The 24596-nt window shown below is 35.8% G+C and overlaps 1 protein-coding gene across 1 annotated transcript in view; it reads left to right on the forward strand.

Moving 5' to 3' along the window:
- Window positions 1–24596, forward strand: part of OTOGL (otogelin like) — a 122831-nt gene that overhangs the window by 41203 nt on the left and 57032 nt on the right. Inside the window, exons 20-27 of the mRNA XM_079141184.1 lie at window positions 806–971; window positions 1597–1671; window positions 4383–4435; window positions 6208–6370; window positions 10374–10481; window positions 11213–11351; window positions 17718–17852; window positions 22854–23003. Of these exons, the coding sequence (XP_078997310.1) occupies window positions 806–971; window positions 1597–1671; window positions 4383–4435; window positions 6208–6370; window positions 10374–10481; window positions 11213–11351; window positions 17718–17852; window positions 22854–23003 (989 nt within the window). The remainder of the gene's footprint in view (window positions 1–805; window positions 972–1596; window positions 1672–4382; window positions 4436–6207; window positions 6371–10373; window positions 10482–11212; window positions 11352–17717; window positions 17853–22853; window positions 23004–24596) is intronic.

The following is a 24596-nucleotide window of genomic DNA, read 5'->3' on the forward strand; positions in this document are numbered from 1 at the left end:
CCCTTACAGAAGAGATTTTCTGACTCCTGCTTTGGTCCTTCCTTTCAGCTGAGAATGCTGCTCTTTGAGCATCTGCTTAGGGGGTCTCCAAATTCCTCACTTTGTAAGGGACCAACTTTTTTCTTTTTTAGTTTTTGTTTCCAAGTTCCAAGACTACTAGGGTCCATCCTCCCCTCCAGAACTCACAGTTGTGGATTTTCTTTCCCCTTTCACCTCTGGCATCTGGGATATCCACCTCTCATTACATATTTAAAATAATTTCATTTATGTTTTATCCAGCATTTTTTAGTGTTCGTACAAGTGGGTTTTTAGATTATCTTAGTTTGTCTACCATAATCAGTTCATTTGGTCTAATGAGAAATTGGAAGGGTTTTGGGAAAACTGAGTGGGCATCAATAAAGTCAAACTTTGTCTTTGTAGAAGACTGAAAGTTTACCTAGGCTTCAAGAATGCTCTAAAGAGGATGGTGACAGTGTAACAGTACAGAGATTTAAATTGAAAGGAAAGGAAGTTTAGTTAGATATATGATAACCTTACATATTAAAAATTAATATTAAAATTACAAATGTTATGCAGTATCACACTTAAAAACATTTCAGAACAGAAATTTTATTCTTCTGTTATACTTCTACTAAGGCCAGGAATTGTTATTTATTTCCTTACCGTTATGGGATTCTGGAATGTTTTATGCTTATCAATGTAAAATAGCTTTGTTTCATGATTTGAAACAAATCAAAATTTCATGGACCTTTAAGTAAATGTACCCTGTGGAGATCTTTCTTGAGTGACTCTCCCTTGTCCTTAGCTGTGGTGTGCCAGAAGGGCATGTTGTACCATCACTGTTCCTCATTTTGCCGCCGTTCCTGCACCTCTCTGTCTTCACCGGAACAGTGCAATGATGACTGTGCTGAAGGCTGTAACTGTCCTGAAGGCAAATTTTATGAAGACACCCTTAACTTTTGTGTGCCCATGTAAGTCATGGTGATGGGTTGACACCATCCAGTTTTTATGTTTTTCTTCTTATAAGTCAAATGGACTTTCTAGCTTGTTTCTTTACTATTTCGTAATGCCTTTCCCCACCCCCTTTAAGCTTTTATATTCACGAATAGCTACAGAAAGAGCTAAAGAATCTGATGGTTAATCCTGAAGTTTATTCCTACTTGCTTTTCACATATCGAAATCAATAACAGAGCTTATGTTTCACTGTCATGTAGCACGTTTAATAGTAGGATTGTAGTGTCTGTCAGCACTCAGAAGTTTCTCAGTTCTTACATGAGGTGAAGACTTTGGTCTTATACACAGTGCTAAATGTTTTATTAATGGTGTTTCTCTGAAGTGCATTCAGTGACTTTTCTTGTGACTAAACTAAGACAGTTTGTGATTTTTATTTTGAAACACAAAATCTGAAACTACCCAAGACTATATGTAAACAATTTCTGCCATTTGTATTACAGGATCCCAGGAAGTCCCACAGGATAATGACAACTTGAACATGTGCCTAATGATGACTTATTAAGAACACAGGGTGTACTTGTAATGACTTTTGACAGAATTTATATCCCATTTTACTTACTGAACCTTGTTTTTCCATGGTAGATATCACTGCCGGTGTCATTATAGGGGCAGCGTTTATCAGCCAGGGGAGCTCATTCCAACACCCTCGGGCTTATGGTAAGTTTCAATGAATATATTAAATACATGCATATTACATTCAAATAAGGAATATGGAATGCCTGAGTCTTGTACTCATCACTACACAACAGAGATCTGAACTTGTCACACAATGAAACAAAAGTCTTTTAATTAGTTGTGGTTCTTTGAGTGAAATTACAGGTGATATGGGTACTCAAATACTGTATATTAGTGAAAGTTTTAGTTTCACAGTTTAGTACCAGCTCATAAAAAGCAATTCCAAAATTGATTTGAATGACGACACATACAGGAGTAAGTTCACCTCTTTCCCAGGACAGTAAATCGAGTAGGATAACACTTAATAAGTGTTATCCGGTTGTAACCAGCCTGTTACATTCCAGTCATATCCTGTCTATTAAAAACACAAGCACGCCTGTGCAGCAGTACACATTTATCTTTATCCAACTGCTCACCTCCCTCTTTCAGTTGCACCACAGGTGCCTACAGATAATAATAGAATGTAGATAATGGTAATAACAACCATTGTCTCTACCATTACTGTGCACCTTCTGTTGTCCTGGCCCCATTCTGTGTTTTATATTTATTATTAAACACATCACTCTAACCTTGAGAGATAGGTACTGTTGCTTTATGCCAATTTATATGTGAGGAAAATAAGGCATGAGTGACTAAGCAACTGGATGGCAAAGCTGGGATTGAATCCCAGGCATTCTGGCTTCTGCTGAGCTTGTTGTACTTCAGATGGCACTGTTAACTTACCTGGATCTACAGCAGAATATCATTGATTCTCAACTTACCTTACTATCTCTTCTTCCTGCCCCCACTTAAGCCCTTGGTATTTCCCTAGTAGATTACACTACTATCCACATAGTTTCCCAAGCTAAAATCTGAGAGTCATCTTTGACTCCTTTCTCCTACCTAGCCAACAAATCCCCAACAACTTTGGATTTTTTCTAATTTCACTCTCTATGTGTAATTGATATCCGTTCCATTCTCCCCATTCTATGTTAGCAATGTTTTTCATCCTCTTTTCTCTAGACCTTTCTAGATGATCTTAGTTTATTTTGTGTTGGTATCACAAAATAGCCAAGGATGAGCACTTTAGAAGAAAAGATGTCTATTCAATTCACAATAACCTAGCACCCATGAGGGCTTCTGGAGAGGACCTCATGGAAGATGGCATCATAGGACGATGTGTGTGTGTGTGTGACAGAGAGAGAGAGAGAGAGAGAGAGAGAGAGAGAGAGAGAGAGAGAGAGAGAGAGAGAGAGAGAGAGAGATTCCATGATGAAATAGGAGGTAAGAAGGCAAGCCAAGGATGTTTTCTTATAACAACCACTCTAGTGATTAGTCTTGCTGATAAAAGCAACAGTCCTTTCTTAGGATCATGCCCCTGTGATGGAGAGACTTTCATTAGGCCCTACCTTACAACACCACTGCATCCTTTGGGGTTCAGGCCTCAATATGAGTTTTGGTGGGGACAAACCACATTCAAGCCACAGCACACCTGGTCTTCTTGCCTCTAGACTTGCTCCACTTTAATTTTTCCAAGACGTTGACTCTCTTTTGAATTTAATACAATTGAATTTATTCATGTAAATTTAATAAGAATAAAGTCTATCCCTCCTCTGTGCAAAAAAATAAAAAATTCAATTAGTATAGTGATCTAATTTGCATTCCTTTTTAAAAAACATATGTCCCAGAAGAGGTAAGAAGACCTGGATGTACGGTCTGAGGCCTAGCTCAGCTCCTGTGTGTCAAAGTGTGATCAATCATACCCAGAGCGTCAAATGTACTGTTAAATAATGCATAGGCATATTTTTCTTGTGATGTGGTCCCTTAATATATCAGACAGTTTCTTCATTGGGGGTCAAATATAGAACATAGAATTTGCTCAAAGTTGAAGGAAAAACCATGTTGGAGTAATTGAGAACTGGTGTGTTTTTCCCTGTCATGCATCTTCTGAAGGAATTTTCAAGGTCAGTTTGCCTGGTACTGTTTCACCTTATGCCCTGACTTTAGAACCTGAGTTGCAAGAAAGATATGACTCCACTCTGTCCTCAGTGCTGATGTCAGGAAGATTTTTCTAAAATTCCAACCAACCACATGGCTTAACTCAAGATAGCATCTCAGTAGGACCTGGCATCTGTCTCCTTTGTCATCCTCATCTCATGGCACTTAGTCACATAGAACACTCTTTTATCCCCCCGTGGTTTGTGCTTCCACCTATGTTAGAGACTTCCTACCTTGTCCATGTCATAACTGCCATTCATTCTTCAAATTGTTCAGGCTTTACCACCTTTGACCACCCTGATATCAGTTGCCAACAGATTTTAAAATGTCTTGTTTTGTTTTCTTCTATCTCTTAGACCTATTTCTGTATTGTAGATGTCACACTGCATAAATTATTGACTCTTTTCCTCTCCTAGCAGGATATAAGCTCTTGGGTCAAGATGATTAATCTGGGTCTTTGTCCTTATGCCTCTCACAAGGCCCCATACATAAAGCTGTTGGGGAAAAAAAAAATATGTCAGACTGAAATATCTGTCAAGTTGGACCTGAGGCAATAACTTATTTGTAAAAAATGTTGTGGGAAAAAATGTAACATTTGTATATGTACTCAGTTCTTTCACATGAAATTATTGTTGAAATACAGGAAAAAACAACAACAACAACAAAAAAACCCACCAGGAGTTTGGATTAGAAATTAACTGTTTCTTTACTTGTAGCCAGTGTTCAAATGGGACTGTGCAATGTGATGAATCAGCAACGCCCTCCACTGGTGAGTTCCAGATCAGTGTTTTCCTCAACGAGAATGCACTCTGGTGCTACCCCTGGCCTTCTGGCAGAAATTCTCAGTCCACCACAGCCCTCCCTGCCCATGAGTCCAGACGCAGCCTTGCAATGTTTCCCAACATGATGCTCCAGTGCTTCCCAAATTTTTCACATTGATAATTAGCAAATTCCTAGGACAGTTTGGAATGAGCATATATTGTTGCCTAGGGCAGAGCTGGCCAGCTCAGGGATGCTGCCCAAATGCTGCCTGCTTGGGACTTTCAGGTACCCCAAGGGCTTTAGGGATAGTGTATAGACACTTGTTGTGACCAATTAGTGAATCAGAAATTGAGAAGCTCTATTCTAGACCAGCACTGCTCAGATTTTAATGTGCATAAAACCAATGGAATCTTATTAAAATGCAGATTGTGAGGTCAGGGGCAATACCTGAGATTCTGTTTCCTATCAACAGCCAAGGTGATGTCAATGCTGCATGTTCCTGGACTACATTATGAGTAGCAAGGGATCTGGGACTGGTAGTAATCAGTTAAAAATGGCATATAAGCCAAGCACAGTGGCACACACCTGTAATCCCAGTGGCTCAGGAGGCTGAGACAGGAGAATTGCGAGTTCAAAGCTAGCCTTAGCAAAAGCGAGGCCCTAAGCAACTCAGTGAGGCCCTGTCTCTAAATAAAATACAAAATAAGGCTGGGGATGTGACTCAGTGGTTGAGTGCTCTTGAGTTCAATCCCCAGTACCAAAAAAAAAAAAAAAAAAGGCATCTAAAAAGACATCTATTGTTATACCTTAAATGTCATTTTACACTTGAATATCTTTCTTGAAGATCTTATGTTTTAGGGGATCCTATATATTCATCATACAAAGAAGGAGCCCCAAATTCTTTGCAACTATGGAGAAATTCTACGCTTACTTTCATTTATTTTATTGAACAGGAAGAGGTAGACTGATAAAATTAATTGTGAGCTATGGCTTTGTTATTTATTTGAATGGCCAGTTATACACTGTTATAAATTAACCTTGAATTGTATGCACTAGATTTATTTTCTGAGGATTCAAGTCAATATAGGCCTTCTTTACAAGTTTGCTCATGGATCACACTTATATTCAGTAAGGTATCCCTGCTCTGCCCCCTTTGCTTCAGGGTAATATATAGTTACAAAGGGAACCCCAGGAAGCCACCTTTCTCATCCTTAAGAATCCTTAAGATTTGATCATTTTGGTCCCACATAAGGGACCTCATTGATTCCTAAGAACTCAAAAGCTTTCTGGAAGGAACAGGCAGCACCAGTTGGGCCTGTATTATGCTCACCTCTCTATGTCTACAACACAGTGAGAACTGATGAAAGTAATAACTCATAGGTGAAGAAGATCTAGAAATATCCTGTGTTTGTTGTGGCTTTTTAAAAGTTTAGCTACCTTTTTTCAGCCCTCAAAAATTTAAAATATGCATTTGAATCAATCGAAATAACTTGTTTTGTGACCTCAGAAAATTATAAACAAATTAGTTACGGTCTTATGGAAGGCAGCTATGGATTTTAAAATCAAGATAGGTTTTGGAAGCTTTAGAGACTAAAGAGAATGCGCCTGGGGAATATTTGTAAGCTCATCAACTAAAAATCACAGAATGAGTAAGAGCATCAAAACTGGTGAAATATTCTATGGTGACTTTTGTTTCAATGACAAATGCATGTCCATAGGATTATTTGTGTATGGAGCAAATATAAAGTTAAGGTCATTTCATCTGTGCTTTATCTCTAGTTCATGTCTGCCCAGAAGGAAAGCAATATTTTGACTGCAGGTTTCCTGACCCTGAATTACCAGCTGGTGGTGTAAATTGTGAGACTACATGTGCAAACCTGGCCATGAACTTCACTTGTGCCCCATCTTCACCCTGTATAAGTGGCTGTGTTTGTGCTCCAGGGTAAGATTCTTTTTCTTGATAATATAGACCATTCAGGATTTGACAGAAAGCATGAGCACTCATAAAAATATCATTTACAGAAATAGCTAAAATTATTGTTTTGATCAGTAGTTCACTTTAGGTTGATAGCCAGGAGACTGTTATAATTATTTTGCTAGGTTCATGTAACATTATGCAATATTATTAATTGAATTGAGGAGAGAACTTATTTCAGGATGAGATTGGAATTTCTCCCCTGATTCAACTGGGATTTTTGAAACATGACACAACTGGTCACTCCTCATTTGAAACACTCAAGTATGTATATTCTCTTGCTGCAGTAACTTGTTGATACTAAGTTGTAATCGTGATGCCAACTGCCTTATCATATAAATGTTACAGAAAACATTGCACTGAGGCTCCCAGGGGAATGGGTAAGAGATTAATTGGTTAAGAGTGGGAGCCCTGACTTCAGACATACTAGAGCTCAAATCCCAGCTCAACCACAGTTAGCTGAGTGATCTTTTGCAAATTCCTTTTATTGAAACTCAATTAGGTATTGTGAGATGTGGTGTATGTTTGTGTTAGGGGGTGCTCAGTAAATATGAGTCACTGTTTTATGGCTATGCATCTACTTTTATTTTGTAAATTTCCTTCAGTTGCAGAAAAGCTGGTACACATGAAAGATGAACAGAACCTGGAGACTAATAGCTTCCTTCAGACACACACATAATCTGTCCTCCCCGCCCTCCCTCCTCTGGTAATGAATAGAGGTGCTGCACAGAGGGAGGACCATCTCAGGCAAACAGGTCACCCTTTCTTCCTCAATGAACATGTTCACACAAAGAGATTCCAGGGATCAGCTCATATAAACCATGGGCAAAGAAGAGGGAAGTCTGTGGTTTGGTTCCCAGGAGAATCACCTTTGTCTAAATGGTCTCCATCTGGAATAGGTTGAAGAGCCAAGTAACTTGGGACTGGTATTAATCTCTTTACAAAGGAAGGGCATAGGAGGTAGAGAAAAGATGTTCTCAAAAGAAGAAGTGCCCACCCATGGGAAAATAAAATAAATCAGGCCATAGAGCAGATGAGCAAGGAGGACATTTAGTGAAAAGGACAAGGAAAGTAAAACCTTCATTATGGTAAACAAATTAAAAACTACAATAATGCTTGATTTATTTGATTTAATTATGATTCTTAGGTATACAAAGCTAATTTAAACCATATCCTAATTTTGTTTCATAAAGTGTGCTTAATGCTATTATTTAAAGAATAATATTAATAATATTAAATAATAATATTAATAATAATATTAAAAATAATCTATTTACTGTTCCCTCTGACACAGTTCTATTTATTTACTGGCCAAATCTCATTACAAACACAGAAATTTTCTGTGAGTGTATTAAAAAAATACAAGGGCTGGGGAGATAGCTCAGTCGATAGAATGCTTGCCTTGTAAGCACAAGGCCCTGGGTTCGATCCCCAGCACCGCGAAAACAAAATTAAAAAAAAAAAAAATACGGCTGGAATTGACTTAGAGGCTTCTGATTGGTTTGGAAATAATTTTATTAACAGGACCTGTATTATGAAGTCATTTATGGCAATGTGATTTGCTTTGTCTTCCATGTGACCTTATCTGGCTCATTTTGGGACAATAGCCTAGTATCTCTTGTTTTCATGGGGCCTGGTAGTGCCAGAGGTTCATTCTCTATAAAAGGACCTTACACTAGTTCAGAAATTGCTGTGGACTGAAGAAATGGAAAGTAGTATAGTGGAAAGAGTCAGATAACAACAACTTCAAATATTGGTCCTCCCCATGAGCTAAAGAACCTTGGGGCAAGCTACTTTCTCACTTGGAGTACCAAGTGCCTCTTTTTAAAATGGGTGTCATGATATTTATTTCATGGATGGTTGAGCATGTGCAGCATGCCAGTGATGTGGTAGTAACTCTGTAAGTTTATCACACACCCTCCTACCTGAACTAGTTAAAGCATTTAATTTACAGTGATTTGTGCTCCCCTCTTCCTTCTTCCAGTTTTTGATTAGTTATGAAAAAACTCACCAGCACACATAATCATTTCTAAAACCACTAATTTGGGTAGGTGTGAAGGTTCAATTAGGTGCGACCAACAATTGATGTGATACACCCAATGTTTGGGACACTGTGTTAAGCTGCAGGGATTGGGAAGAGGTACTAAATTCATAAACAAGGTACTAACAGTATAAAGTTAGTGACAATTTATAAAGGTTTGAATAGTTTCTGGGCCACAGGAGTGAAGAATATTGTTTTTTATTATTAATGTCCTCATTAACAATCTAAGACTTTTAATCAGTGCTTCATTCATTGTGATGAGACCTCCAATAAAGATTTTTTACAAATTGCTAAGAAGGGGGAGCATGTGTGGGGATTTGGGACATAAAAGATTGCACTGAGAAGATTGCACTAATTGAGACTTAAACCATGAGGAGAAGGGCTTTCTGGAAAGAAGGAAAATGCAAAGCTCATATGGAGTGACAAGAAGTTTGGGAGAGTTGAGATGAAAGATTGTAAAATTTAGGGCATTGTTCGTTTGAAAGAATTTATACACATAAGCTTATACAAAATCATTCATGTACATAAGTTTCTGTATTAATTTTTACTCAACAATTGAGTATCCTCTATATGCTAGGCATTTAGACCCAAGCATCAACAGGATATTCCTGGTCCTCTTAAAGTCTATAGACAGCATATACAAGTAAGAAAGCACAGTCCTAAGTAAGAAGAACTATGAGAAGGGCAGCTGAGCACTACAGAAACATATGTGGTTATTTCTATTTGAAAGAAGGGGCAGGAATTCAGGATTTCAGATGTCTATGTTAATTTTCTTTTCTCATTGTGCTGGGGATCAAACAGGGCCTGTGCACACTAGGCAAGTGCTCTACCACTGAGCTACATCCCCAGTTTTATGTTAATTTTTATGACATTGAATTCTTGTACTTTAAAGCAAATTGAAAACAATTGTATACTTTTTCTATTTTAGTAGCTATGTAATATTATTTTACTATAATTAATAATGAATTATTTCATAAATGAATTCATATATAGTACATAATAAATTATTTTTATATTTGCTATTTTATTACTATATTATTTACTTAACTTATTGTATTTATAATATATCTATCATATTTATTATTTAGGTTAATATTTATTAGTTATTTTAAATTATGAAAGATTTTAGAAAAAATTTTTAATAATTTTGAAAAAAGTTTTATATTGAGGGTATTGCAATAAATGCTACACATAATATGCACTTAATCATATCAGAATACTTTAACACACTAAAATCAATTAGTCTGACAGTAATTTAATATCAATATTCATATTATATATTAAAACAAAATTTGTAGGTTTTAATTTTTTATCTAGATATATTTAGATACTTTTTCATAAAAGAGTAACCTTTTAAGAGGGAGATGGCACCTCAAAAGAAACTAAAATTCAAAATTATGTTAATAAAAAAGAATGTGAAATATTTGATAATGACAGATTTTTGCTTAAAAGCACACTTACACAAAATTCTCATGATTTTAACTCTAAGCACCCAGAAAGAGGCTTTTGTGTGTTCTACATCCTATAATAGAAAATGTTATTAATTTCTTGATTTACTGTTTCATCAAAAAGTTGATAGATCCCCGTAGAGTCCTTTAAGTAGCAAATAGTGAAGATGGGGACCCCTATTTTCTCTTTAAACATTTTTTTTTTCAGAATAACTTCTTTTATTACCAATTTAGGCCTTTTTTTCTTTTTTAGTGTACTTTATGAATAACAAAAAGGTCAAAATATCACATGTAATCAATTCACCTGGCATTTTACTTAATACTGTAATACTGTGACACCCCCAATTCATCTGATAGAATATGCCTTAGACAACCCTATAGTAAACAGAGAAGACAGTGTTGAATATGATGACGTTAGTGATTCTTTAAAAACTAGAGTTAGCAGATTGTACTGATAGCCTCTTACTTCTTCATTTGGAAGGATGGCAGAGCACAAGGGAAAGTGCTATGTTCCTGAAAGCTGTCCTTGCATCTGGAAAGACTGGGAGTATCTCTCAGGAGAAGTGATTGCTACACCTTGTTACACCTGGTAATGAGATCCATTTATTTCACAAAAACTTTCCTAAGAAATTGTATTAATTTCAATTATGTTGTTGAATTTACTTGATGTACAAATCAAGGAAATATGATTTTAAAGGCATTTGGGAGTTTGGTGGAGGGCTACTATCTACAGGGGACCACACTGTTGTTTTTACACATATTTGTTCAACCTAGAAGATAAGTGAGAAATAGGACAATTTGAAAATTTAATAGGAAACAATATCTTGAGCCTGTAAGAAAATGCTAAATGTTCCAAAGAGATAATTTTAATGGTAGCTTTTCTGTTTGGAAATAAATAACAATAATACCATAAAAGAAAACTTGAAATATAATTTCCTTAAAGTGGAGACAAAGTTTCTAAACTCATGGCCATTATTCAATTGACTTAAATACAGGAGATGGCATTTTGCTTTTTGGTCTGCTTTCAGTCCTATGTTCAAAGACCTATGTTCAGTTTGTATTTCATTAAGTTTTTTCCATGTGACCCAGGCACAACTTCTAGGCTTAATTTTTCTGTCTGACAATATATTTAATGAGGAGGTAAACATATGCCAAACTTGTCAATGTAGTAGGCATTATCAGAATGAGTTGGCAGTATTTCTATGAGTTATTGGCTCAGTGAATGCTCTCGCCTACACACCTTCCTATTTTTGTGCCTCTTGTAAAATACCAACTAGATCCAAGTTTCTTGTTAAGGTAACTTGTGTTATTTTTTAATAGTGTTTGTCGACGAGGAATGTTCAATTGCACATATTATCCATGCCCAGCTGTGTGTACAATCTATGGGGACCGGCACTATCATTCTTTTGATGGACTGGAATATGACTACATCAGTGATTGCCAGGTTTTTTTGATAAAGGCAAGTCACAGATAATCATTTTTACTTGAACTTGTGTAAAGATAATATAAAAAACAAAAGACAAACTTGACTCAGAAAGATCCCAGTGGTTGAGGTTCAGAGATATAACTTGTTGATTTGGAATGCCTGTATGGCTAAGATTGTAGGGGTGGATGAGTACACCAGACATTACGAGAAAAAGGGTAGATAACTAAGAAAACAAACTGATCTGTGACATATTAAATTCATGTATCATTAATAAAACTTATGAAGTTTACAATAATTTTAAGAAAATTTCCTTAACTCATTCGTAAGATTAATTATTCGTTGGTGGTAGGCTAGTCCTTTAGCTATCTGTGTCTCTGTTTCCTCATTTATAACATGAGGTTAATAATTGTATGTAGCTCCAAAGGTAATTCCGAGGATTAAATGACATAAATATGTGTAAAATGCTTAGATAGTGCTTGATCTATAATAATTATTCCATAAATATCAACCATTGTTATTATTATTAGCTTGGTTTGATGCATACAAATATAATACATTAAACCATACACTGGATTAGGTATTTTTATGATTATAACAAGAGAGATTATTCTTAATTCTAGAAATGTTACTTTGAAGATATGTTTTGGTAAATTCCAGGTTTTGGATATTTGATAAAATCCTTAAATTTCTCACACATGTACTACATTTGGATTACCGGTATACCTAAATTTTATTTAGACATCGTTGATGCCAGAATTCAATTTATAAATGAAAAATGTAAGCTTTAGAAAGAATTCACACAAGAATAAACAAAATGACATCTTTTTCTTCAGCAAAGTAACATGAAATTAATGCATTTTTTTTCTGGATGTGGCTGATGTGGCTTTTATGTCATTAAAGGTATGTGTGATCCTTTATCATGAAAGTCGACTATATCCCTACATCAAGAAAGTTAACTGTTATTTCCATTTTGTATTAGTTCTATTAAATAAAAAAGAACAGTAAAATCTATACTTTTTAAACTTAAGCAAAACTTTTGCATATATTTTAAGCTATTGAATTTCCCTATTGATACTGATCTTCACCTCCTTTAGGAATGGTTTTGATTCTTTTAGACAACATTCCTGGGAATGATCTTGGTAGTCATATAGAGAGGATGGCAAGTACTTCTCTGTGGGTTTTGTGTGTGTATTTATGTGAATTGTTTTGATTATTTTTGAAGCATAAGAAAATTACGGTAATGAACATGCATTCTATTCTCTTTGTGGTCTCTAAATAAGCCACATTTTAGCAAGCAGTTCTATGTTAGACTCTTCTCATCCCCCAAAGTTTAGATCATAAATGTAAAAGCTTGAAAAAGCATTTAACAATTTAGATATTTGCATGCATATACCGATTACCTCATTCTCAAAATGTTTCAGATTGATTGTTGTATCTAATTCTCATTTTCCTTGATATTTAGATGCCTCTACCACTCCTTTAGGTTACTTCTGCTTTTGACTTTCTGGATGGTGCTTGTTGAGTCTTTTAATATCTTTTTTGTTTCCTCTGTGACTTTTGTTGCCTTTTCTTCTTGTATAAGCCTCCAACTCTAGATGACTGAGTTGGGTCCCTCAGGGTAAAGACCAAGTCTTTATTGACCATTATTTCACAAGGAAGGAACACCCTGCTGGGGACAGTTGTGGGTATTGGATATTGACTGAACTGTATATGTATTCTTGACTCTCTACCCTTTCCTCCTAATGTCTGGTATGTTCTCCACCCTTACAATCCTAGCCATACCTGCAGGCTCATGCATTCCAAATCAAGTCACAGCTCTGACCCTCAACCACTAGGCTGTCTTTCTGACTCAGGTTTGTCTCCACAATAGTACATTGTTTTATTCTATAAATCTTTCTACTACTCAAACAGTCACCATGTCATTGCTTATTAAGAACCTTAGTGACTTCTAGTGACTTGCCTCATAAAGTCAAGATTCCTCTATCAGTCTTTCAGAGGTCTCTGTTAGCCCCATCTCTTTTCTATGTCTTTTCTCAGGGGTTTCTCTGTATATGAATTATTCTTCTCCCTCAAAGAGATGTTTTCAGCTCACAATGATCAGTCCTATTCTTACTTTTAATAATACATTAAAATTATAATAACAAGTTTTTATTATATAGCCATGGGAACTTTTTTTTTCTTTTTCTTTTCTTTTTTATTTTGTGGTGCAGGGGATTGAACCCAGGGCCTTGTGCTTGCAAGGCAGGCACTCTGCCAACTGAGCTATATCCCCAGCTCCCTCCATAGGAAATTTTACTAAAATTAATGAAACCAGAGTCAGGCCCCAAATGTTTCAGGACAAATTAACCAAAATATACTTGATAAGTCGGAAAACACTCCATTTGATCATGAAACTTGATTAATGCCTACCAAAGACAAATTAGTGATTAACCAATGCAAACTAATTTTCAGTCTTGAAATATGATTATGGAAAATCAAACTTCACAGTGCTGGAATTATTTTCTGCTTTAATTTTTCTTTGGTGGCATTTTGGTTTTGCTTTCCAACTGCCAAGAGCTGCTGTGACAGAGCCTTCCTTACTCTGGCAGAATCAGTATTTCCTTTGAGAAGGCAGGATGACTGCCAGCATCTTTCATGAACTCTGCCTTCCACTGTGAATGGTGAATTTAATTCTTCCTCCTCAGCCCACTCTCTTTCCTTTTTTTGTGCTGATGACAAATTCCAGACTTTATCTTTGTTACTGGTAACACCTTTTGGTCTGGTGAAACTGGTCTTTTATTTCATTGGACCCTAGTACTCAAATTCATAAGTATTTCCCTTTTATTTCCCAATTGAACTTTAAAAAATAATTTTATTTTAAAAGCATATTATTATTTGACCTCACATTTAAAGAGATGTTTTCAAATAATGATTGTGTAGAAAACATTTCAAGTAGGTTCTCTTTTTCTTATCTCTGGATTGTGTTTTTAAATGCATCCAAGAGCACTTACCACAACTTCAAAAATGCATGTTCTCTTATGTTCTATTATTTGGAGGTTGTTTGCTTTTGACTATAAATAGCACATAGTATAGAGCAAATTATTTTTTAATGCCTTGAAACAAATTTAGAAAAAAGGTCATAATTGTATTTCTTGAAGTAAGACATGATATAAGAGAAAAAAAAGATGAAGGAACCTTCCAGCAAGTCCCCCAAACCCCAGCATTTTGAGCTGTGCTATGAACTCCAAGAACGAGGCACTGAATGTCTTCAGCAGAAAAGGTCAACTATTACTTTTTCCAGCTCCCAGATTTCAGAGCCAAATGCTTTCTCCATGAAGTCTACACAGCCCCCTACACAGCTAGGTTTTCTGTCATTTATTCTAGATGAGGTTTTTCAACTTTCTCTTCAAGTGATATTTCAAATATTGACTGCTCTCCTGAAGCCTCTAAAAACTTTTCTATTTCATCACTCTCAAAGTTGGATACATTGAGTAGTTTTTACACAGTATTTCCTTAGCACTTGCCTTGGGACGAGCCCTATACTGAGAAGTGGAGGTTCAGGGATGAGTTAAAATAGATGTGGTCTTGTCTCATTTGAACCTCAGGTTGGTGGGGGAGAATTGTTTTTCATTTAATCACAAAATTCATGTAGAATCATTACCGTAAAAATCAATAATTACCTAAATGCAGAATCCAATGAAATTTTTAAAAATTTTCTTCTTTTTGCCTTGAAGTCTCTCTTTCCTCACCACCTCTGATATAATTTTACTGATTCTGGTCCTTTGTCTCTGATTCCTTCAGTGTTCTCTGGTGGCTCCTTTCTCCATTTCTGAAAAACAGTGGGTCTCACAGGTTCCATATTTCCATATTTGTGTTCCCCACAAAGCTCTCAGTTACTTGTGATCTCATAAGACATTGAAGAAGTCAGACAAAGTGGTGTACACCTGTAATACCAGCAGCTGGAGAGATTGAGGCAGGAGGATTGCCAAGTTCAAAGCCAGCCTCAGCAATTTAGTGAGGGCCCTAAGCAACTTAGTGGACTCTATCTCAAAATAAAAAAGGAAAAAGGGCTGGGGATGTGGCTCAGTGGTAAGTGCCCTTGGGTTCAATCCCTAGTACCAAACAGATCAACAAACTTGAAGACTTAGACCCTGTTTTATTTACTTATTTGTCCTTAGACTACTGACTCAGCAGGGGCTTCTTGTGGGATAGTTATCCTGAAAGGGTGTTGGGCTATGACATTTGTGGGGATGGATGTGGAGTATGATAATATGCTACCTTGAGAGGTGCTGACGGCTCAAGTTTTGGAATCATTTGGAGGAATATTCTCTATTAAAGCTTTTAGAATAAAGAGAACAAAGAGTTTTGAGGAACCCATGTAACACATTGATATTGACCTTTTTCCTTTCACTTTGTAATCATTACTTACTATGTTGCCTAGCAACTCTGTGGCATTATTTCTAAACCTAATATTAACTTGAAATAAATTAGAAATGGAAATTTTAAAAATATGACTCTTAGGCATTTTTATTCTTTCAAATTTCTGTCAGTAGAACATGCTATTGTAAGGCAGACCATACAATACAGATTATTTCTTGACATTCCTGATTTAATATAAAGAATGAAGCTAACATTGAGAAACTAATTAATAGCACTAGAAGGGTAATGACAATGGAAAACCTTTCAGCCAGTTTTTCTCATCCTTTGATCTACATAACTGTTTTCAAGAGGAAGAGCAAAACAAAACCCAGAATTATATATTTTTCTTCTTTGAAAATCATTCACTAAAGCATAAATATATAGCACTTTTTTAGTAGTACAAAGCCATAATCATCTTTATGACCCTTATTTTTTTGCTTTTCAAAATTTAGGCAACTACTTTGCAAAAGAATTATCAAAGAAGATGCAAATGCTCTCAGCATCTATCAAAGAAAAATGGGCCACATAAAAATATATTAATTACTCTGTCAGCGCCATTCATTGAAAACCTTTTCTCTAGGCACTATGCTGCAGTGATACTAATAAGTCAGGATGGATTTTGCCAGACTAAAACATATATTGATTTAGTGTTCGTCTGCTAGTGATCTGATCAACCAAGTGTGGAGAATTTACATGAAAACCTATAAAGGTTTCCAAATCTTGGATGACGCTTTCTCACGATAAAGTTAGACACTGACTCACCTGTCTCACAGTGAAGCCTCAGGAAATGTGTGTGGGTCTTTGAAATGTCACATTCCTTTCTTTCCTTTTGATGAAATTCTCCCCTTCATGAGCTAGTGAGTGGCTCCTACAAAGCAGTGTGGTTTTTAACTTTTAGGGGGATAAAGACTGCTTTGGAAATTGGGCAAAAACCAGGGACTTTCTTCTGAGAAAACTAAATATATGAGGTGACAAATATGTTAATTAGCTGGACTTAATTATTCCATATTGTATACAGATATCATTTTATCACATTTTATCCCATGAGTATATGTAATTATAATTGCCAATTAAAAATTTAAAGAAATATAGATACTTACAATTTTATAATGAATTTCTGGGGTCTGCCAAACCTAAAAAGCCCACTCATGAAGGTGGGCTTTAGAAACCCTGGTCTAAGGAAAGGGATCTAAGTGGAGCTTAGATTTAGAGTGTGTGAGACTAAGTAATGTTCTTTGAAACTCATAATTCCCTAGAAAGGTTGCATAAAGCTTACTTTTCTCTTCGACCATTGCTTAGACCTTTCCTAATTTCTTCACTAGAAGTATAAAAGCAAGACAAAACAAATTAGGGATTTAAATTCTGCCTTTTTACTTGTTTAGTTAAGAGACATTGAACAATCCATTAATCCCAGTTAATCAATTAACCTCAGTTTCCTGATCTATGAATTGAAGATATCAACTTCAAAAAGTATCATAAGAATTAAATAAGTTATCTTTAAGTACCAAAGCAAACCCTCAAATAATATGCATTATTTCATTTACTGACTGATTCCAAAGTTTTGTATCTATTTTAATTCTAATTTATAGGCAATAATTATTCAGCTTGAAAACTTCCTAAAATAAAGCCTTCTATTTTATTTTACATATTGTCTAAAATGAACATATTTAAGATTTTTCTTAATGCCTCATTGTCTTGTTGGCTATTTACTGAAAAACAAATGACAATGGTGATAAATTTGAGCTATAGTAATTAGATGGAAAATAAGCTTTGCTAGAAAAAAAACCTAACAGATGTATTTGAGGTTTTTTAAAATTGAGCTTCTTTTCCATAATTTTTTCACATCATTAGATACAAATAATTTTTATTTTCATTTTAGAAGCAAACTTTTTCAATTTTAATGCAATATATTATAAATCTTGTTCTTTAATATATTTTATAAAATAACTGAAGTTATATATTGTGTGCATTTATATTAATAAAATGTTTTTGACATTTCAGAGCACAGATGATTCAGATATATCTGTCATTGCCCAGAACAAGAAATGCTTCGACAATGATATTGTTTGTTCTAAAAGTGTTTTGATTTCAGTTGGGGACACTGAAATTTACCTGAATGATACTCCTTACAAACAGGTTAGTGAACTATTTTTTTCTGGATCATTTTAACTTGCCCTGAGGATACTAAAAATAGAACAAAAACAATTTAGGGTACTTCTTTCTCTAAATGATTATAAAAGATCCAGACATTTTTTGATCATTTTTTGTGGCTTCATACGTCACACATGCCTTGTTTTTTCTGCTTATACTCCACTTTTTCATTTTCCAATTGTTTCCCATTTCTTCCTCCCCCTGGTCACTATTCTGGCCCTAGCCATCAACACCTATTACCTGGATTCTTTCAAGAGCCTCCAAACTGAACTCCTGATGTCCAGTCTTAGTTCCTCCTCTCTCATCCAACCTCACAAACTACATCCAAAGTGGTTTTTCTAAAACAGAAATGTTTACTGTCACTCTAATGCTTGGAAACTTCCAGATGTCTTCCCATTGCCCTAACTAGGTTTTTTCAGTCTAGCTGTTGCCCACCTTTTCTACCTCACCTCTTGTCTTTTTCTACTCCATGTCCACATTCTGAAAATTCTCCACATGCTCTAGGTTCTTTGACTCATTTCTCGTCTTTTGTGAAATGCCATTGCTTCTCCCTGGATCTATCTTTCCACTTAACTTACTCTTGTGCAATATGTCTTAGTTCCTGCAGGGAGCTCCTCCTCACCCTTGTTGGATTATGCATCACAGTTAATGAAACTTTTTGTTTCCCCAGGTGTCTATGTGTTATGTGAATACTGGGTGTCATTGTCTCTATCATTTATTCTTATATCCTTGGAGCCTGCCTGGATTAAAAGAATGAAGGTTTCCTTCATTCACTTACTTGCTCATTCACTTGTTCTTTCATTATGTCTGCTATATTCCCAAACTTGTGCTAAGTAGTGAAACTACAATAATGAGAAGATACTGCTGTGCTTGCCTATAAGGAACTTACACCCAGGTGAGAGGTACAGTCAAGTAAATAAGGGTGTGAAGTATGATATGCTAGGGCTAAAGTCTACTAAGGTCAACTGAGGAAATCTGGGAAGAACACTTAGCGCAATCTTGGATGTTTGTGGTAATTGTTAGGTGCATACACTTTGTAGTCAGTCAGTATTGACTTAGCACCCTATTACATGTGAGCTTTGCCATTCTTGTTAAATTCATGTCACTTCTCCAAGCTGCCCCTTTCCCATCTGTAAATTTGGGATGATTATAGAATCTATTTCTTAATTTCATGTAAGAATTGAAATGAAAATATGAAATAATGAATTTTAAGAAATGGATCTCCTCTTCTTCGTCATTCTTACTTTTGAATACTCCGAAAGCATGCTCTGGATGAAATGATTTGAATGACATACTAAAGGATGAGTAGGTATCAGCTAGACAAAGAGAGGGATGAGGATGACCACACAGAGGAATGACCACACTCAAAGGAGCAGAGTTGGAAGATGAAATAGTATGTGTGGACAGCTGCAAGTGGTTTAGCTTGATGGAAGCACAGCATATGGGATAATGGATGAAGCATGTGGCAAAGGGGTCCAGGAAGAAGTGTTCCAATCAGCTACAGTACTAGAGGTATGGCAGCAAGGTCAGGGTACAGACTATGGAAACTCTTGAATGACATAAGATATTGAACTTCATTTTATAGGTGAGAAATGGTCTGACAAAAGGCCTTTAAAAAGTGACCTCATCTCTGAGGGTTCAGAACACTTTCTCTAAGTTTAATGAAATCTTTATCATTAAAGTCACCTGGAACACTTGTTATAAATGCTGGTTTCTGTGTCCTTTCTCAATTTTGGGGATAGCTTAGGTTGAAAATAAAATTGTATTTTAAATGGTACCCCACGTACCTCAGCACATTTAAGTTTGAGAACCATTACCCTAGAAAATAGCTTATATCTCAGGCAGAAATGTTGAGATCAACTAGGCAACAATCAAACTTTGGGGAAAACAGTTTCTATAGTTATGTTGACATCTTTTTGAAGTAATTATAGCAGTCTGGCATATCCATCAGCTGGATATTCATTTATAGGTAAAGGTTCTGTCTACGAGCAAGGATGTTTTTTAAAAACAGGAGAAAATAGTAAATGCTCTTATAAAGACAGTTTGACACATTTCTGAAGTGGTATTTACAGATCTGTTAACTTTCAACTTCCAATTTTCACCTGTATGCAGGTGTTGATGAGTTTTCTTTATATAGGTCCTGAAGAATGAGGTAAGATTAAGAAGAGTCATAAAAATAGCTTGACCTTAATAAATCTCCTGCTAATATTTTTTTCTTGAACATCAAAAGTGAAAATAAGTACCACTTATTTTATGGACTGCTCATTCAGGGAAAAGAAAACAAAAACCTTTTTTAAAAAATATAAATGCACAATTCTAATTTAATCAAATACATAGTATATAAATATCTTATTAACTTAGTCAAGTTGTACTTTAAATGTTTTAATTATTCAGGTTTCTATCTTATCTTTCTAACATTGCTAGAGTTTGTTTAAATTGATATCATTTTCATCTGTTGAGGAAGTCTCTGTTTTAGACAATATGTTATTCTTCTGAAAAGAAACATTATCTATTAATCTGAATAATAAGGAGTACAGCAACCACTTTTGACCTGAAAGAATTTTTCCTAAAATAAATCATCCTACCTAATGAAATGAAGCATTTCACCACTAAAGGCAAGTAGAAAAGATGTGCTTTTGTATCAGGATAACTGATTTAAAACCAACCTGTAGGGGGAAGACAAAAAAGTCAAAGATAAATAGGATAATATAATGGTACTGAGAGTGCAGTGAAAACAATAAAAATAGGTTTTATGGCAATGAGTGACTTGGAGGCAGAGCAGGTTACACAAAGTATTGGTCCTAGTGCAAAATGAGCCCCTTGCTCAACATAGAAAAAATGTTTCTTTGTTTCATGTTTTTTTTTTTTTTATTCATCATTTAATGCTCTGGGGTGTGGGGGACTCGCAAGCTTAGTGCAGATCTTTGCAGTACTGGGGACCTTGCCCCATCACTCTTACTTGGTGCTTGGGTGCTTGGGTCCAACCTTCACTTGCTCTGCCTCTGTACTGTGTGTGGAGTGCAGCAGAGAAACAGGCAGCTGAGAACCAATTCCAGGAGGTGGGGGGACATCAGGACCTGGAAGACAGGTGAGACAGGCTCCAAGGCACTGACTGGTACATGCTCATTGTCTCATTGAACTTCACTTATGAAACGTAAATTCAAAGGTAGAATTATTAGAATTTCAAGATGGCAACTACAGAGCATTCAAATTCAATTGTGGCGACCCAAATGCCCACCAATCCAGCGCGTTTGGGAGTGAGAGTTTTGCTCAGCAATTAAGGGAGGCCTCCCTGAGGAGAAAGCATGTAGGTCACAGTTGATAGAAAAGAGTTGATCATGCCAAGGTCTGGAGAAGAAGTTCTAGTCTGAGAAATATTAGGTACATAGTACTGGAGATAGTACAAGCTTGGGCAAAGTGGAGAAAGGTCAGCATGCTAGAGTCTAGTCAGTGAAGGGAGGGACTCAGGAGTGGAAGGATGTGGGCCAAGTGGAACTGGTTAACAATGTGCATGGTAATATCCAATGTATATGCTCTATACAATACAGTAATGCATGCCTATTAAAAGTGCAGACTTGGTCTAGGAGACTGAAAACTCCTTATGTGTTTGACTGTTTTAATTTAATTTGCCCTTCGAAATATTTATTGAAAACCGTTGCAGTAGTGTTCTCAAACTATGCTTTTGTTATTAACTTTCAGAAAAAAAATGAACAAAAGATTTCATATCTCCTCATCTTTCTGCTTCTGAATAAGTTAGTTTTACTTACATTGACATAACGATGCATTTTTTAAATTGCAGTATGAGTTGATTTCAAGGTCATATCCCAATATTAAAGATATAACTGCTGTTTACAAAAATATTGTATATTTTTACTCAATGCTAAAGGTACTCTAAATTAATTTTCCAATGTATTCCATCTATAATTTCTCCCTGGCTTACCCTGTTTAGTAGGTAAATTATTTTCTTTTCTTTCAATGGTGAACATGGTCTGACTCTGTGCTGTTAAAAAGACTTCACTGACTACATTCTATATGCATGATAGTTGCTCTGTTACTGGTAACTTGGTTGCAAAGGGTCTCAGACTGTGCCATCATGTAATTCAAACTGTAGCCCTTTGTGCTCTTCTTAGTCCTGGACAAACCTGGGATGTTCTTGCCACTCAGCCTTTATTTAAGCCATTCCCTCCCGTTGGAAAGATTTCTTCTCTATTCTCATTCTTGGCCCTCTATTGTTTCCTATGCATGACTTTTTACAGACCAGTTCATATTCCAACTCCTGTAAAAACCCTTCCTAAGTCCCTTTGATGATAATTTGATTTTTTGTGCATTCCTCTCTTTCTGCCCCCACACACAACACATATGTACATGGGGTGTGTGTGTGTGTGTGTGTGTGTGTGTGTGTGTGTGTGTGTTCATAGATAGAGAAATACATATGTATGTAACATATGTTTTGTTCTTCAACTACTGTATTGTAGAGAAATTTTCACTGGATTGTGGATCACATCTCCTACCAACCTTAGTAATTCTGTTTTTCAAAACATACTTGAGAATGTCAGTAGACTCTCTTCATGTTGTCTGTAACTGCTCACAGATGTGAGCAAATCCAAATTTCTCTTCTTGGCCAACAAGGTCATTTTACTTCTCAATCCTTTATTCATTACTAACGTAGGGTTTCTGACTCAGCAGGGTCACTACTTAATATCCTCTGTGGCCATTCCCCATAGCTGAAATATCTTTTTCTTTTGCCCATTTCTCCATGTTGAACCATCTACTAATTTGTGTCTGATTATCACTCTTATGTATTTCCTATTTTATGTGTTTTTTTGGTCTTTTCTTACAGAACCAGAAGAGACATGACCCAGCAACAATACTAGTACATAGTTATTTATTGGCAGATATTAAATTAATTAACTTGATACAGTTTGGTCAGAGAACATGATATTCTCTCTCTCTCTTTCTCTCTCTCTCTCTCCTTGTCTTTGGAAGAAGCGATCAGGCTTTTTTCTGGAAAGTAAACCTACATATCAGCTCTGGAAGGCTGGGCACTACACAGTGGTGTACTTCCCAGAGAAAGACATCACTATTCTTTGGGATAAGAAGACAACTATCCACATCAAAGTTGGGCCACAATGGAAGGTGAGTCAATCAAATATTTTTAAAAAAAAATACAGGAAGTGAAATTACATTTACCTTTTGATGTTTGGAAATAAAATGATTAATGTTTTCCTTGAAGAACTAGGTTGTATTTTCCAAATTACTAATCATCCTCCTGTGAAGAAGAACCTCACCAACTATAGTGCAGTGCTTGTGTATGGTTATTTTTGACTTTATCTTACAATGTCTATTTTCTAAGGTACTTAAGTCAGCTGCTGTCTTTCCCCTCCCTTCAGTTGGGTGATGTGATTTGTTTGTAATTCAATTAGATTCATTTGTTACAATCTATTTTCTAAATTGTGCTCCACATTCTGGATGCTTTCATAAGCTTACAGACAGTAAAATTATAACAAAATATTGTGAAATTACTCTATGGGTCTATGCATTTTGAACAATGCATGGAGTCTGGATCCACCATTACTGTTCTAGATCTTGTCAACCCTTACCCCTACCTGCAAAGGCCTGGGCAAAAGCTGATCTATTTTCCATCGCTATAGTTTTTTCTTTCCCAGATATAAATATAATATAAATATAAAATATAGTATAAATATAATTGTTTAACAGGTAGCCTTTAGAATTTGACTTCTTTGACTTGACAGAAATATATTTAAGATTCATCTATATTGTGTGAATTAATAATGTATTTCTTTATAGTGCCGAGTAGTAGTTTGTTATGTCAATGGACCACAGTTTGTTTATCCATTCATGGTTGTTGATGCAATCTGAATGCTTATAATTTTCTTTCCTTTTTTTTTGTATTAAAAACATGTTTATTTGAGTATGATATGGCATAAATACCAATATTGAGATCTGGGTTATTTTAAAACATTTTATGGTTCGTTATTTTTCTTTCTTTCTTTCTTTCTTTATTTTAATTAAAAATCATAAATTTACATAGGGCAATATTGTTTGATTCATTCTGTTATTTTTTTCCTTCCCCCCACCCCTCCCACCCCTCTTTTCCCTCTATACAGTCCTTCCTTCCTCCATTCTTACCACCCTCCTTATCCCTAACCCTAAACCTAACCCTAACCCTAACGCTAACCCCTCATACGCCCCCCTTATATGTCCTCATCTGCTTATCAGCGAGATCATTCATCCTTTAGTTTTTTGAGATTGGCTTATCTCACTTAGCATGATATCCTCCAATTTCATCCATTTGCCTGCAAATGCCATAATGTTCTCATTCTTCATGGCAGAGTAATATTCCATTGTATATATATGCCACAGTTTCTTTATCCATTCATCAACTGAAGGGCATCTAGGTTGGTTCCACAATCTGGCTATGGTGAATTGAGCAGCTATGAACATTGATGTGGCTGTATCTCTGTAGTATGCTGATTTTAAGTTCTTTGGGTATAGGCCAAGGAGTGGGATAGCTGGGTCAAATGGTGGTTCCATTTGAAGTTTTCTGAGGAATCTCCATACTGCTTTCCAGAGTGGCTGCACTAATTTGCAACTCCACCATCAATGTATGGGTGTACCTTTTTCCCCACATTCTTGCCAACACCGATTGTTGCTTGTGTTCTTGATAATCGCCATTCTAATTGGGGTGAGATGAAATATTAGGGTAGT

Source organism: Sciurus vulgaris (genome assembly GCF_902686455.1).
Source record: "Sciurus vulgaris genome assembly, chromosome: 5".
Classification (NCBI taxonomy): Eukaryota; Metazoa; Chordata; class Mammalia; order Rodentia; family Sciuridae; genus Sciurus; species Sciurus vulgaris.